This window comes from Pseudophryne corroboree, chromosome 1 (assembly GCF_028390025.1).
Source record: "Pseudophryne corroboree isolate aPseCor3 chromosome 1, aPseCor3.hap2, whole genome shotgun sequence".
Taxonomy (NCBI): Eukaryota; Metazoa; Chordata; class Amphibia; order Anura; family Myobatrachidae; genus Pseudophryne; species Pseudophryne corroboree.
This window is the reverse complement of record NC_086444.1, coordinates 766,414,345-766,430,881: the sequence shown is the minus strand read 5'-3', so window position 1 is coordinate 766,430,881 and position 16,537 is coordinate 766,414,345. Positions and strand designations below refer to the sequence as shown.

Genomic DNA, 16,537 nt, shown 5'->3' with positions numbered 1-16,537 from the left:
CACTTCCTTGTAAGAGCACAAATTGGTCATAATAACTTGAGTAATGGCTTTCCCGCCCACAATTTCAAAGCTAAAACCAGAGTGAAATTTAAAAAACGAGTTTTATGGTAAGAACTTACCCTTGTTAAAACTCTTTCTGCGAGGTACACTGGGCTCCACAAGTCTGGACAATGGGGTGTAGAGTAGGATCTTGATCCGAGGCACCAACAGGCTCAAAGCTTTGACAGTTGCCAGAATGCACAGCGCCGCCTCCTATATCACCCCGCCTCCCAGCACAGGAGCTCAGTTTAGTTAACCAGCCCAATACAGTAGCAGGAAAAGAGACGACAACGGTTAGTAGCCATATACACCACACTCTCACGACAAGAGAAGTGTCAGCGGCTAATGCCATATCAACCCAAAGAAGCTAAGTGCGTCAGGGTGGGCGCCTTGTGGAGCCCAGTGTACCTCGCAGAAAGAGTTTTAACAAGGGTAAGTTCTTACCATAATACTCGTTTTCTGCTGCGGGGTACACTGGGCTCCACAAGTCTGGACAATGGGGATGTACTAAAGCAGTTCCTTATGGGAGGGGACGCACTGTAGCGGGCACAAGAACCCGGCGTCCAAAGGAAACATCCTGGGAAGCGGCAGTATCAAAGGCATAGAACCTTATGAACGTGTTCCTAGAGGACCATGTAGCCGCCTTGCACAATTGATCAAGGGTCGCATCACGTTGGGCCGCCCAAGAAGATCCAACAGACCGAGTAGAATGGGCTGTAATGTGAACAGGAGCTGACAGACCAGCCTTCACATAAGCATGCGCAATCACCATTCTAATCCACCTGGCCAGGGTCTGCTTGTGAGCAGGCCAGCCACGTTTGTGAAATCCAAACAGAACAGAGAGAATCAGACTTTCGAATAGAAGCAGTTCTCTTCACATAGATACGGAGAGTCCGTACCACATCCAAAGGCCGCTCTTTGGGAGACAAATCAGGAGAGACAAAAGCTGGAACCACAATCTCCTGATTAAGGTGGAACGAAGAAACCACCTTAGGTAAATATCCGTGACGAGTCCTAAGAACCGCCCGGTCACGGTGAAAAATCAGATATGGGGAACTACAAGACAAGGCACCCAAATCCGACACTCTTCTAGCAGAGGCAATAGCCAGCAAGAACACCACCTTAAGGGAAAGCCACTTAAGGTCAGCTGAACCAAGAGGTTCAAATGGAGGCTCCTGCAACGTCTCCAAAACCACCGCCAAGTCCCAAGGAGCCACAGGAGGGACATAGGGAGGTTGGATACGCAACACACCCTGAGTGAAAGTATGAACATCAGGTAAAGTCGCAATTTTTCTCTGAAACCACACCGACAAGGCAGAAATATGAACCTTGAGGGAGGCCAGAAGCAGGAATAAATCTAGGCCCTGCTGTAGAAAAGACAAAAGTTTGGCTGTACTAAACTTGGAAGCGTCATAATGGTTAGATGCGCACCAAACAAAGTAGGAATGCCAGACCCGATGGTAAATCCGAGCAGAGGCCTGTTTCCGGGCCCGCAACATAGTTTTAATGACCTCTTCAGAAAAACCCTTAGCTCTTAAGACGGAAGCTTCAAGAGCCACGCCGTCAAAGACAGCCGGGCTAGGTCCTGGTAGACACAGAGGCCCTGAACGAGGAGGTCTGGGCGTTGTGGAAGTAGAAGTGGACGCTCTGACGATAGGCCTTGCAGGTCTGAGAACCAGTGCCGTCTGGGCCACGCCGGAGCTATGAGAAGCAGATTTCCTTTTTCTTGCTTGAACTTCCGAATTACCCTGGGCAGGAGTGACACCGGAGGGAACACGTACGGCAGCCGAAACCTCCACGGCACTGCCAGCGCATCCACGAATGCTGCTTGAGGATCCCTTGTCCTTGCTCCGAAGACCGGAACCTTGTGATTGTGTCGAGACGCCATCAGATCCACATCTGGAAGACGCCACCTTTCCACGAGGAGTTGAAACACTTCTGGATGGAGGCCCCACTCGCCGGCATGAGAAAGTCCGCTTTCCAATTCAGGACTCCCGGAATGAATATTGCCGATATTGCCGGTAGATGGCGTTCTGCCAAACGTAGAATCCGTGAGGCTTCCTTCATTGCCGAACGGCTTCGAGTGCAGCCTTGATGATTTATGTAAGCCACTGTGGTGGCGTTGACCGATTGTACTTGAACAGGACGGTTCTGAATCAAATGCTGGACTAGGTTCAACGCATTGAAGACCGCCTGCAATTCCAGAATGTTGATCGAGAGGAGAGATTCCTCCTTGGTCCACCGACCCTGCAAGGAGTGCTGCTACAGCACCGCGCCCCAACCTCTTAGACTGGCATCTGTCGTCAACAGGACCCAGTTGGATATCCAGAAGGGACGGCCTCTGCACAATTGTCGGACCTGGAGCCACCAAAGCAGCGACAGACGGACCTCCGGAGTCAAAGAGATCATTTGAGACCTGATCCGGTGAGGCAGGCCGCCCCACTTGGCTAAAATCAGCTTCTGGAGGGGGCGAGAATGGAATTGAGCATACTCCACCATGTCTAATGCGGATACCATGAGGCCCAGCACCTGCATTGCCGAATGTATCGACACTTGCGGACGAGAAAGGAAGCAACGAATCCTGTCACATCTCTGGGTGTGAGTGTCCAACAGCGCTCCCAGATGCACCATGCTCTGAGCAGGGACCAGGGAGGATTTCTTCCAGTTGATGAGCCACCCGTGTGCTTGTAGAAACCGGACCGTCATATCTAGATGTTGCAGGAGAAGATCTGGGGAATTTGCCAGGATTAACAAGTCGTCCAGATACGGCAGTATCCTGACCCCTTGACGGTGGAGTACCATCATCATCACCGCCATAACTTTGGTGAAGACTCGCGGAGCCGTTGTTAAACCAAAAGGTAACGCCCGAAACTGGTAATGGAGGTTGCCAATAGCGAACCTCAGGTATTGTTGATGTGACACTGCTATAGGAATATGCAAGTAAGCATCCTGTATGTCCAGGGAGACAATGTAGTCCCCAGGTTCCAAGGCCAGAACTATAGAGCGAAGGGTTTCCATACGGAACTTGGAAACCTTCACAAAATTGTTCAGTGCCTTGAGGTTGAGAATAGGCCGGGAGGAACCATTCGGTTTCAGGACTAGAAACAGCGGAGAATAGTACCCCCGGCCCCTCTGAGCAAGAGGCACCTGTACTACGACTCCTGTATCCAGGAGGGTCTGTACCACCGAATGCAGAGTGTTTGCCTTTGTCTGGTCCGACGGGACGTCTGTCAGGCAAAATAGATGAGGGGGTCGGTTTTTGAAGGCTATGGCGTAACCTCGAGTGACGACTTCCCGTACCCAGGCATCTGAAGTGGTCTTCAACCATTCCTGGGTATACCCTAGAAGTCGGCTCCCCACCCTGGGATCCCCCAGGGGGAGGCCCGCCCCGTCATGCGGCAGGCTTATCGGTCTTGGCTGCTGGCTGACGGGCAGCCCAAGTTCTTTTGGGCTTCAGCTTACCAGGTTTGGAAGTGCGGGCCTGCTTATGGTACGCCTGACCTTTTGCTTTACCTGAAGGACGAAAGGGGCGAAAGGACGTGCCTTTGGCCTTTGACACAGAAGGAGCTGTATTAGGCAGACAGGCAGTTTTGGCAGTAGCCAAGTCAGCCACTATCTTATTTAAGTCCTCCCCAAACAGAATATCCCCCTTGAAAGGGAGTACCTCCAGGGTTTTTCTAGAGTCCAGATCCACAGACCAGGATCTCAGCCACAATATCCTGCGAGCCAGGACTGACGTAGTAGAGGCCTTGGCTGCTAGGATATCGGCATCAGAAGCCGCCTCTTTAATAAAGCGAGAAGCTGTGACAATATATGACAAGCATTGTCTAGCATGGTCAGAGGAGATTTCAGCTTTTAACTCCAAGGCCCATGCTTCAATAGCCTCTGCTGCCCATGTAGCTGCAATAGTGGGCCTTTGTGCAGCACCCGTGAGGGTGTAAATCGCTTTTAGACAACCCTCGACACGTTTATCCGTAGGCTCTTTTAGAGACGTGACGGTAGTGACAGGTAGAGCTGAGGAAACCACCATCCTAGCCACATGTGAGTCTACTGCAGGAGGCGTTTCCCAATAATTAGACAGCTCTGGCGCGAGCCGATAGCTAGCCAGCATCTTCTTTTGAGGCACAAACTTCGTACCCGGGCTTTGCCAGGGTTCCTGACGTATATCCACTAGGTGGTCAGAGTGAGGTAAAACTTGTTTAATCACCTTCTGACGCTTGAACCTATCTGGTTTCTTAGGAGGAACGGATGGCTCGGGATCATCCGTAATCTGCAGAATTAATTTAATAGCCTCCAAAAGATCAGGAACATCCACATGTGAACTACCCTCCCCATCAGCCGTATCCGAGTCAGAACCTGTGGGGTCAGTGTATGTGCTGTCTTCATCAAACGAGGTGTCAGTGACAGCAGTGGATTGTGAGGAGACGAGCGCTCGCTTAGAAGACCTCTTGGACTTAGGCGAGCGATGGTCAGACTTTTTAGTAGTCAGGGACTGGTTCAACTTCTTTAATTGAGCAGATAAATCGTCCGCCCACGGCGGGTTAGCTGCAGGGACCACATACGGTTGTACCGGCATTGGGGGTCCCATAGCGGGTGTTAAGTTTATGAACTAGCGTATGCAGAAGCGTGGAAAAAGCGGCCCACGGAGGGTCAGTATGTGCCTCCGTTGCCACAGTCCCACTGGGGGGCAAGGAGCCCCCAGAACCAGAACCCACAGCTGCAATATTCTCCCCATATGTGCCTGTGGCTTCAGCAACACCAGCAATGTGTTCCGCCCCAGAACCGTTACCCTCAAAAGCAGACATGATATAACTTGCAGTATGAGGTAACACAATACAATTACTAGAAGCACTATATCCCTAAACCCAAACTCCTGCGCAGTGTAGTCAGCACCAGCAGAGATAAAGGAGAGATATGGTGACTAAATCACAGAGAAAGATACGTAATACAGTATATCTTTGTGAAAATCCTATATTAAATAACACCTGACGCATCAAGCCCCCTCAGGTTATAGAATATAGGGATAGCAAGTTGAGTGAAAGACACGAGATGGACACCACTCAGCTATCAATGCACACACAAATAGTCACAGTTTGTACAATGCAGAGGTTATTACAGACAATAATACTGCACTGGACTAGCTTACACAGCTATATAGTCAATAGATATAACACTACACAGTAAGAAACTGGATGTATATCACAGGGTAATTGTACTATAAACCCCTGACTAAATGCACTCTTTCTTACTAACTGACTAAAATGGCAGGTAGAATACTTAAGTGTCATGTAAAGGCACAGCGCTGACAACCAGGCGGCTTTACATAGGAGGATTTGCCCAAGCAGTCCCAGGAACAGTGAGCTGAGGAGTAATGGCGCCGCAGACACTGACAGGAAGTGAGGAAAAGACAGAGATGCAGCTCCAGGGCAGGAACACTTGCTGGAAATGGCGCCCTGGGGCTGGGGGAGGGGCTTCATGTCTAAGCCTTATCCCCCTTGCTGGCAAAACCACCGGGTACTGTGGGCGATATTAAAATCGGTTTTAAGAGAAAACCTGAACTGCCCCCGTGCCCTGGTGATCTAGTGGGATCGCCTGTATCCACAGTGTGCACCGCCAGCGCGCGCGGCCCGCCTCCCACTGACCGCGCCGGATCGCGATAAAGACTGGGTCCCGCGCGCGGGACCCACTTACCACCTCCCGAAGCGCGGCCACGCGATCCTGGAGAGCCCCAGCCGTGTGTGTCTAACATGAAGAAAACCGGAGCCTCCGCTGTAGGTACCCGGCAACCAGGGCTCGGGAGTGTACAGCGCCGCTGGGGAGAGCTGGAGCTGCAGCAGTGAATGTCACAAAACATTTACCACCGCTGCTGCCCTTGAAGTCTTCACTTTTTACCTCATAAAAAGCTTTTCTCAGGGCTGCTTGGAGCATCCCCTCTGTTATGTGCCTGCTTACTGCAGCACCAACTGACAAGCTGAGCTCCTGTGCTGGGAGGCGGGGTGATATAGGAGGCGGCGCTGTGCATTCTGGGAACAGTCAAAGCTTTGAGCCTGTTGGTGCCTCGGATCAAGATCCTACTCTACACCCCATTGTCCAGACTTGTGGAGCCCAGTGTACCCCGTAGCAGAAAGACCAACTTCTTGGGTTCACTTTCACCCAATCAAAGAACTCTCTCACTATACTCTATCAGATAGTCTATACACTGGGCAATATAGGGCAAATATGCTGATGGCCTGCAAAACGTGATGGTCAACAGAGCAGAAACAGGCGTCCCTTACTACAAAAGCTAGCACTATAACAATTTATTCTAATAACAAGTACAGAGCTGAATGCAAATAAGATTCCCTCTACCATGAGATGACTGGGGATTCATTTTTAATACTACTCATTGTTTATATAAAATGCCACAATTAGATAAAAATGCTATATGAGCTCATCCACTGGCTATGCCTTACACTGGTGGTTTGATCACCCTAAATGGTCTCCTAGGTGTGTAAGATGTTGTGCTGGAATTGTGATGAGGTAGAGCTATTACAGATGTGCCCTCATACATCTAGCCTCAATACGCCACGCAGCGCGAGATGCCTGGCTCTGCGCAAATCTGCTAATGTCAGACGTTTTGTTTTCTGCCAAAAATGTATCTTAGTCACAACATGATGAGACTTAAGGGGGGGGGGGTACACATGGGGAGATGTGTGCTGAGCGATCTAGCAGACCGCTCAGCACACATCTCTCCCCCCGCTCAGCACACAGCGTGATGGGGGGGGGGGGGGGGGGGGGGATGCTCACTTCACACAGCAGTGAAGTGAGCGATGTGCTAGATTGTGTCTGCATGCAGGGCCAATCTATCTAGTACCGGTGTTAGCGACGCGAGGGGCAGCGCATCGCTATCGCTATGGGGCATACACACGAAGAGATCCATGCTTAATTTCTAAGCAATCTAGTCAGACTGCTTAGAATTTAAGCAGGCTGTGCTGCTTAATTTGATTTGCAACACTTGCATACTGTGTGACTGAATACGTATACTGAGCACAACTGAAATTGTTTCAGAAAATAGCTGCAACTGCTACATTGTAGCCTTTCGTGTACAGATTTAGCGAGTGTTGCATATCAAATTAATCTGCAAAATCTCCTTTTGCATTCTAACTGCATTGCAACCAAGACACAATTTTCACCAAAAAAGACGCCAAAAGACACCAGACGCTAGCAGAGTCTAACAGGACCTGGAGCTCCAGTAGGGGCTGTTTGGCACAACTGCAGTTTCTGGTCCTGCCCCAGACAATCAGCATAGAGTTTGAAAAGTTTGCACTTTAGTTCTAACAATATTTCTACTAATTAGCTCATCAATTTCTCTGCCTCAACGCAAAATCAAAAAGAATCAATTGTGATAAAGAAGAGGAAAATACATATTTTTATTACATATCTACCTATATACGACTGAAGAGCTTAATTGCTCCCCAGTAACAGAAGATAAGTTAGGAGCAGTTGGGGACCATCAACTATGGCCACAATCATTGAAATTAGTGTATTTTAGACTTATAACAAAATAGTGTTGTGTGGATTTTAGAGATATGGAGACATGGAGCTACAGAATGAGCGAGTGGAAAAGTGTGCACTCTCCTCACTGTACAGTAAACTCCACATTGTTGTAGATCACTTTAATGTATGGCGACTGTGTGGACACGGAGCACCTGGCAGACACTAAGACCACCCATTTCTCTTATCAATTAGATATAATAATTTTCTGTAGAGAAACATAAAACTTTTATTGCTAATAAGGAAAGTTTGGAAACCGCTCTAGTGAAAGTGTATAATAACTACAGAAGGTTACTACAGGTTGAGTATCCCATATCCAAATATTCCGAAATACGGAATATTCCGAAATACGGACTTTTTTGAGTGAGAGTGAGATAGTGAAACCTTTGTTTTTTGATGGCTCAATGTACACAAACTTTGTTTAATACACAAAGTTATTAAAAATATTGTATTAAATGACCTTCAGGCTGTGTGTATAAGGTGTATATGAAACATAAATGAATTGTGTGAATGTAGACACACTTTGTTTAATGCACAGTTATAAAAAATATTGGCTAAAATTACCTTCAGGCTGTGTGTATAAGGTGTGTATGAAACATAGATGCATTCTGTGCTTAGATTTAGGTCCCATCGCCATGATATCTCATTATGGTATGCAATTATTCCAAAATACGGAAAAATCCCATATCCAAAATACCTCTGGTCCCAAGCATTTTGGATAAGGGATACTCAACCTGTATCTACACAAAGAAATGTGTTCCTGTGATTCCTGGAGTAGTATATTGCTAGTAACTGGTTAGTGTGTGGCTACTGTTCTCTCTTGATAATCAGGTAGAAGAGTAGTGCATCAGTTGGGAAGAAAACCATTACACAGGCACTGATTGTAATGTGTCATTTCAATACTTGAAAAAATTTAGCAAGTGCATCAGTCAAGGTGGTCCACTGAAGATTATGGTTTCAAAAGAAGGTGGTGTGTACTACAAAAATATAAATAGGCCCAAAAGCCAAACTCCTCAAGATTTGCAAAGTGCAGAAATTCTGGTGATTTTCCAGAAAGATTTAAATTAAGAGTAATTTTTTAACACTGTAAAACCAAACGGTTACCTCCCACTGCTCAATTATGAAGGATCTGTGCACACAATTGTTTTACAATATTAGCCAATTTTTATTTTGTGTCAGATCTGAAAGAGCCATGACTTTGTATTGATTTGTCAAAGTCTAAGAATGTAACGTTACCTTGCTCATCTTCTGCAAACAACTTTAACGCCTCAAGTGCTTCATGAAAAGACCAGTCATGCTCTTGAAGTACCTCTCTAAGCTCCTATCCAAAAACAAATGTTACACAATTACATAAAGCATTAATCCAATTTGTTAAGGATCAATAAATTAAACACTTATATGACAAGCAAAGAACAGTAATACAAACAAAACATAGTGATGAAGTAAACTTAATCTAAATGATTTAGATTTACAGGAGCCGGAAAAAAAAAAAAAAAAAAAGGTTCCATTTATGATGCGCTGGGAATTTGGATTACAGGGAAAGAAACACATTTAAAAACGTACTATCATTTAATTATATAGTTTCACAGTTGCAGCAATGTACAAAGAATACCAAATTATTCTGATCAGTCGTGTCCCACATGACATCTGGTACAACGCTTTTTTAAAAGATGCTATCCTAGTAAAATAGTAAAATTACTGTTTTGTTTGCCTTGGGGGTATCATACAGAGCAGTGACAACAATGTAAGTAACTGTGCGCACCCTCTTGGTGTATAAGCAGGGAATAGTCTGTGTATAAATATATAAGTTTTATACGTCACACAGTTCAGAGAACACTAGTTCCTTTTTACTGAGAACTATAGTGTTATAGTCCAAATTCAGTCCAGTCTCAAATGGGCTCAATGTCCGTTCTTTGGCTCACTTATTCAAATTCTCTCCTTTCTCCTGGTGGAAGAACCACTCCACATAGACCCAAAAATTAGGAAGAGAAAAAGAGAATATATACTGTAGTAGTTTATTTGATAATTCCGCAAAAAATATAAAAAATGCAACAAGATTTCACACAATGAATCCACCAATGACTAGGCAGAAAAGCGTACCGGATAAATAGGGGTGTCATAATGCCCACCCAAACAAGCATAGTGGTATCCCACGGGTACCTCCCGAATTTTTCAGGTGCCGTGTCCTTCTCTGGATCTGCAGTATCCAAAAGATATAGGTGCCGGTCTGCTACAATCTCCCCAATCAGCTCACCTAGACACGGCACCTGAAAAAATCGGGAGGTACCCGTGTTGTTTGGGTGGGCATTATATTACACCCCTATTTATCCAGTACGCTTTTCTGCCTAGTCATTGGTGGATTCCTTGTGTGAAATCTTGTTGCATTTTTAATATTTTTTGCGGAATTATCAAATAAACTGTACTACAGTATATATTCTCTTTTTCTCTTCCTAATTTTTGGGTCTATGTGGAGTGGTTCTTCCACCAGGAGAAAAGGAGAGAATTTGAATAAGTGAGCCAAAGAACGGACATTGAGCCCATTTGAGACTGGACTGAATTTGGACTATAACACTATAGTTCTCAGTAAAAAGGAACTAGTGTTCTCTGAACTGTGTGACGTATAAAACTTATATATTTATACACAGACTATTCCCTGATTATACACCAAGAGAGTGCGCACAGTTGCTTACATTGTTGTCATTGTCTTGAGTTTATTCCTGGTGGTTGGGATCACCTTAGCTTCTGTTGCTGCACTATTGAGTTGGTGCGCTGTTTTTAAAAATCCGTTGTATTTAATCATACAGAGCAGATTTCTTGCTCTGAGAGCTGTTTAAAACAAACAAACGGTAAGCAGCGTTTATAGCCAGCAACAAAAACAAAATAGCTCCAATTCTCCAAACAAGTCTAGATTCCCTACCACAATCTCACACACTAGCATCCATTTTTCTCAGGAGCAAAATACTATGGGGTATATTCAATTGAAGTCGAAAACTGGCGTCTGTCGAAAAGACAGCAGTTTTTGACTTTTTAAGGTTGAATCCTGATTCGACCTATTCAATATATCCCTAAATTTTTCAACAAGTCGATGAAGTTGACTTGTCGAAAAGCACGTGGATCGGCGGAATAGCTGCCGATCCACGTGTTTGTGTCCTTTTCGACCATCTCAGACAGGCATCAAAAAGATGTTGGACTGAGATGCGGACCCAGAGGAGGGGGGGGGGGGGAGCCGCAGGAAGACGGAAGGGCAGCCGGCGGGCATACAGGGAGATCAGCGCTACAGTAGCGCTGCAGCTGGATGTCACTCAGCCGCCCGACCTCACGGCAGCTTACACCCGGCTCCAGTACGCTGCTGGAGCCAGGTGGAAGCTGCCGTGATGTCGGGCGGCTGAGTGACATCCTGCTGCAGTGCTAATGTAGCGCTGATCTCCTCTGGCTGCCGGCGGCAGTCCCACCGCTGGTCTCCCCGCGGCTTGCCCCCCTTCTCTTCCTCTGCGTCCCATCTCAATTCGACTTGAAAAAGTCGAATTAAGATGGGATTGAATAGAGGTTGTCGTATCCATTCCGACAAATGCATGTCGGAATGGATCCGACTTTAATTGAACAAACCCGTAAGACAAGCCGGGCCAACATACAGATATGTCATCATTCATCTTGCCGCAATATGCCATGCAGAGGGAGTTGCCTGGCATGAGTGAAATACTGTGCAACGGGCATCTTCTTTTGCCAAAAATGTGTCTGCGGCTGTAACTGCATATGAAATGGTATGTTACCATGTTTTCTAGGAAAACACTGTAACGTAATATTTCATATGCCATGGTCGCACACAGAATACAGGAATGCTGCATATCATTTTAACCATTCTATTTGCATCACTTTGCGAGTAAGACATATTTTAATGTAAAAAGTCACACAAAAAGGCACTCTGCGCTACCAAGTCATACCAAGGCATGGCGTGACTAGAAGGGCTGTTTAATGTGCATGGAGGTTAGATGTAAGAGGACACACATCTGTAAGGCTCTCCAGCTGTTGTGAAACTACACTTATCAACATGCCCTGCCACAGGTTTATAATAGGACTTGTAGTTTATCAACAGCTGGAGAGCCACGGGTAGGCCAGGCCTGCAGCATTAGGATGATACAGGTGAAGCACCGCTTGCATTTAGAAGTCAGCAACGCAACCTACACACCTACATTGTGCATTTTACCCTTACAACTATCTTCAGCTATGTTTAAGCAACCACTGGGATTATTGAAAGGCTGTCCCTGAAGCTACCTGTTGCTAGATACTAGACTTCCTGACAGATAGAACGCAGGTGGTGAAAGCAGGGGATTTCACCTCTCAAGCGCGGTCTATTAGTACAGGGGCCCCTCAGGACTGTGTCCTCTCACCCCTGCTCTTCGCCCTGTACACAAATAACTGCACCTCGGAGGCGCAATCAGTAAAGATCATCAAATTCTCAGACGACACCACAGTCATTGGCCTCATCAAGGACGGGGACGAATCGGCCTGTAAACAGGAAGTAGACCGGTTGGCCCAATGGTGCAGCCACAACAACCTTGAGCTCAACCCCCTCAAAACTGTCGAGATGATAGTGGACTTCAGGAATAAGTCAGCTAGTGCACCTCCACTAACGATTGCTGACCGTGTGGTATCGCTAGTGAACTCCTTCAAGTTCCTGGAGACCACAATCTCTCGGGACCTTTAAATGGGGGTCTAACGCTGACGCCACTGTCGGGAAAGCGCAGCAGAGGTTGTTCTTCCTCAGGCAAATGAGGAAGTTCAACATCCCACAGAAGCTTCTGTTCCTCTTCTACTCTGCAATTGTGGAGTCGGTCCTGTGCTCCTCGATACTGGTATGGTACAGTTCCGACAGCGCGAGGGACAGATGCAGGCTCCAAAAGGTGGTCAGAACCGAGAGAAGATCATCGGGGCCGACCTTCTCTCAGTCGAGGACCTGTATATGTCCAGAGATAAAAAGCGGGCAACAAAGATGGTAAAGAACCAGCTACACCCCGGCCACAGCATGTTTAACTTGCTTCCTTCAGGCAGGCATTACAGGGTCGTCCCCGTCGGGTCCACCAGAAGCCCCAAAAGTTTCTTTCCCCAAGCAGTCCGCTTGCTGAACGCCTGACCATGGACTGACTAGACGTACATGTAACTCACTTGTGTCCCTACAGTATATAGATGAAGCCTCCATTATTCAGGCTCTTTATGTGACTAGGTGCACCAGATGTAACATGTGCAGAGAGAGTTAGATTTGGGAGGGGTGTGTTCAAACTGAAATCTAAATTGCAGTGTAAAAATAAAGCAGCCAGTATTTATTCTGCACAGAAACAAAATAACCCACCCAAATCTAACTCTCTCTGCAAATGTTATATCTGCCACACCTGCAGTGCACATGGGGGGTCATTCTGACCCAATCGCATGCTGCAGTTTATTGCAGCAGTGCGATCGAGTCAGAACTGCGCATGCCAGACGGCCGTCGGGCCGCTACAATCGCCTCTGCCTGATTGACAGGCGGAGGTGGTCGCTGGGCGAGGGGCGCGTTTCGTGGGCGTGATCCGGCCAACGCAGGCGTGGCCGGACCGAACAGGGGGCGTCACACGCAGCCGCTGCGAGCCGGGGAGCAATGAGTAGCTCCCGGCCAGCACGCTAAAGCTGCGCTGATCGGGAGCTACTCTTGAAGTGCAAAGGCATCGCTGCTGTGCGATGCCTCTGCACTTCTGCGGGGGGGATGACCGGCACTGACATGCGGGGCGGGATAGCCCTGTGCTGGGCGTCCCCCCGCAAGTCAGTGTGAATGAACGTAGCAGCACAGCTACGATCAACTCGGAATAACCCCCATGGTTTTGCCCAACGGCTAACAAATTTGCTGCTGCAATCAACTCTGAATTACCCCCCCTAGTCACTGTGAGCGTCTCCGCCTGGATGGGCGCGCACGCCCGGACGGAGACGCGCCCCATTCACTTGAATGGAGAGCGTCTCCGTCCGCGAGCCCAGACAGAAATGCTCTAAATGGGAGCATCTCAGTGCACTTCCAGCGGATGGGTCGCCTAGTCACGTTGGGAGTGCACACCTGCGTCTCGGTCAGGTGAGATGACCGAGGCTCCATCTGTACCTATCTGTCTAACTTTACTTGCCGCCCCCCCCCTGCTTATCTGTTACCTGATTTCTTTAGTCAGTGAGTTCCTAGTTCGGTTGTATAGTGCTCTGTCACCGCTGCTATAGGTCTCCTCTTTGGCCCAACGAAGTTGCCTGAGCTGGGCGTTGAACCAGGGCTTGTTGTTGTTGTAAATGCGGTAAGTCTTGATAGGTACACACATGTCCTCACAGTAGCTGATGTAGGATTTTACAGTGTCTGTCAGGTCGTTCAGGTCGTTAGTCAAGGCTTCAAAGACCCTCCATTTTGTGCTGTTGAAGCAGGCATGGAGCTTCATCTTAGCCCCGTTGGTCTATTTCTTAACAGTCTTGAAGACAGGCTTAACCGCTCTCAGCTTCTGTGTATAGGTAGGGAGTAGGTGGACGAGGCAGTGGTCAGATAGGCCGAGAGCAGCACGCGGGATAGACCAGAGGGCAGACTTAAGGGTAGTGTAGCAGTGGTCAAGGGTAGCGCCTAGTGGGACACGTCACTTGTTGTTTGTAGTTAGGTAGCTCCTTGCTCATATTAGTTCTGTTGAAGTCGCCCAGCACTATAAGCAGACAGTATGGGTGTTTTTGTTCTATGCCGGATATGCATATGGCCAGGTGGTGCAGGGCTTCTCGTTCACGCAGACTAGGCGGGAGGGGGGGTATGTACACTCCCACAAGGACAATTGAGGCAAATTCGCGGGGGGAACAGAAGGGGTTGCAAATGATACTCAGCATATCCAGGCGAGGGCTACATGATTTGCCTAGGATTGTGACACTGGTGCACCATCTGTCGTTGATGTAGAAGCAGATGCCACCACCCTTCGTTTTTCCTGAGACAACCTTGGAGTGATCGGCTCTGAAGAGACCGAAGCCCGGCAGAGACATCGGGTCGTCAGCAATATGGTCGTCCAGCCACGTCTCCGTAAAGCAGAGGACGGACGTCTCTGTAATGCCTGACCCTGCGCTGCCCAGAAGGTGAGACAGTTCGTCAAACTTGTTTGCCAGTGAGCGCACGTTCGAGAGCAGGACAGCGGGAAGTGCAGACCTGTGCCCTCGCCACCGCTGCCACCTCACTAGGGCACATGCGCGAAAGCCTCTCCTCTGAGGTCCTTCTACTAGGGCCAACATGGGGCCTCCGTCATTCTCTTTCCGGGGCCACCGATCTGCCCGCCAGTCACCGCCTGGGCTGCGGGGTGGCCGCGGCCGCTCGGTCACCCACTTCGGCGTCCAAGACGTCTGCATCCCTGTCACACAGGGCAGCGAGGGCTGCAAGGGCCGCTGATCCACTCACCGACGGGCCTGAACGTGGGGTAAGCACCGCGGGAGCGCTCCAACTTAGGAGGGCTTCCCTGCTGTATTTGGTCACCCGTAGGGTAGACAAGGGCAGGGGAAAACAAGGGGAAACAGGTATTTTGGCTGAGTTACATAGCTCCGAGGCAGCCATCTGCAGCACCATCTTGGACTGTAATCGCTATAATCGTTGTTGCTATAACCTATTTGCTGCTCTTTAATCCAATAGGTATATTTGAAACAAGTGATAAAATAACTTTGTTTTTTCTTTTGCTGATTTAGGGGGTCATTCCGAGTTGATCGCAGCCAGCAACTTTTTGCTCTGCTGCGATCAACTAATCCCCGCCTATGGGGGAGTGTATTTTAGCATAGCAGGGCTGCGATCGCTTGTGCAGCCCAGCTATGCTTAAAATTTTTCCTGCAAAACAAGACTAGCCCTAGACCTACTTACCCTGTGCGACGGATCCAGCGCTGAAGGTCCTGGTCCTGACGTCAGACATCCGCCCTCCGTTCGCCTGGACACGCCTGCGTTCTTCTTACCACTCCCCGAAAACGGCCTCCAATGGTGAGTATCCGCCCTGGACCACCTCTCCGCTGTCCATCTTCTTTCAGTCCAGCGCTGCGTCTTTTCTTCATGCTTGACACTCCATTGCCTGGTGACGTCAGTGGCGGGTCGCATGCTCAGTTCTGACCCGTTCGTACCACAGATGCGTGCGAACGGGTCAGAATGAACCCCATAGTCAATTATTCTAGGACAAAGTAGGCTTATGGAAAAGTGTTCAAAAAACAAGACAGCAGCAAGTGTGTCACACAACTGCATTGAAAAGTATTGACAAAAGATAAGTGGAAAGGAAAATCGTACTATATAACAAGTTGAATTGTTATTTTAGATAAAAGATATTCTAGAGCAAACTCACACATTAATGGTTCTAGGCACGGTAAACAGACTCTACATGCAAAAATGAAACTGAAGTTACTAGAACATAGTGCCATTTACACTTTGGGGGTAATTCTGAGTTGATATAACATGTGCAGAGAGAGTTAGATTTGGGTGGGTTATTTTGTTTCTGTGCAGGGTAAATACTGGCTGCTTTATTTTTACACTGCAATTTAGATTGCAGATTGAACACACCACACCCAAATCTAACTCTCTCTGCACGTTATATCTGCCCCCCCTGCAGTGCACATGGTTTTGCCCAATTGCTAACAAAATTCCTGCTGCGATCAACTCAGAATTACCCCCTCTATGTGGATTCTTTTCTGGAAATAAAATATGTTGCATTTTCTCAGTCAGCTGCATCATTTAATTGATTGCATTAAGTATGGAAAAATAAGATTTTACTTACCGGTAAATCTATTTCTCGTAGTCCGTAGTGGATGCTGGGACTCCGTAAGGACCATGGGGAATAGACGGGCTCCGCAGGAGACATGGGCACTTTAAGAAAGAGTTTAGATTCTGGTGTGCTCTGGCTCCTCCCTCTATGTCCCTCCTCCAGACCTCAATTAGAGAAACTGTGCCCGGAAGAGCTGACAGTACAAAGAAAGG

General features: G+C 47.8%; 1 protein-coding gene across 2 annotated transcripts in view; it reads right to left on the bottom strand.

The window, feature by feature from the left end:
• SMARCAD1 (SWI/SNF-related, matrix-associated actin-dependent regulator of chromatin, subfamily a, containing DEAD/H box 1) overlaps positions 1-16,537 on the bottom strand; it is a 337,899-nt gene that overhangs the window by 159,712 nt on the left and 161,650 nt on the right. For both annotated transcript variants that reach the window (XM_063917359.1, XM_063917366.1), the window contains exon 8: positions 8,809-8,893. In XM_063917359.1, the coding sequence (XP_063773429.1) occupies positions 8,809-8,893 (85 nt within the window). The remainder of the gene's footprint in view (positions 1-8,808; positions 8,894-16,537) is intronic.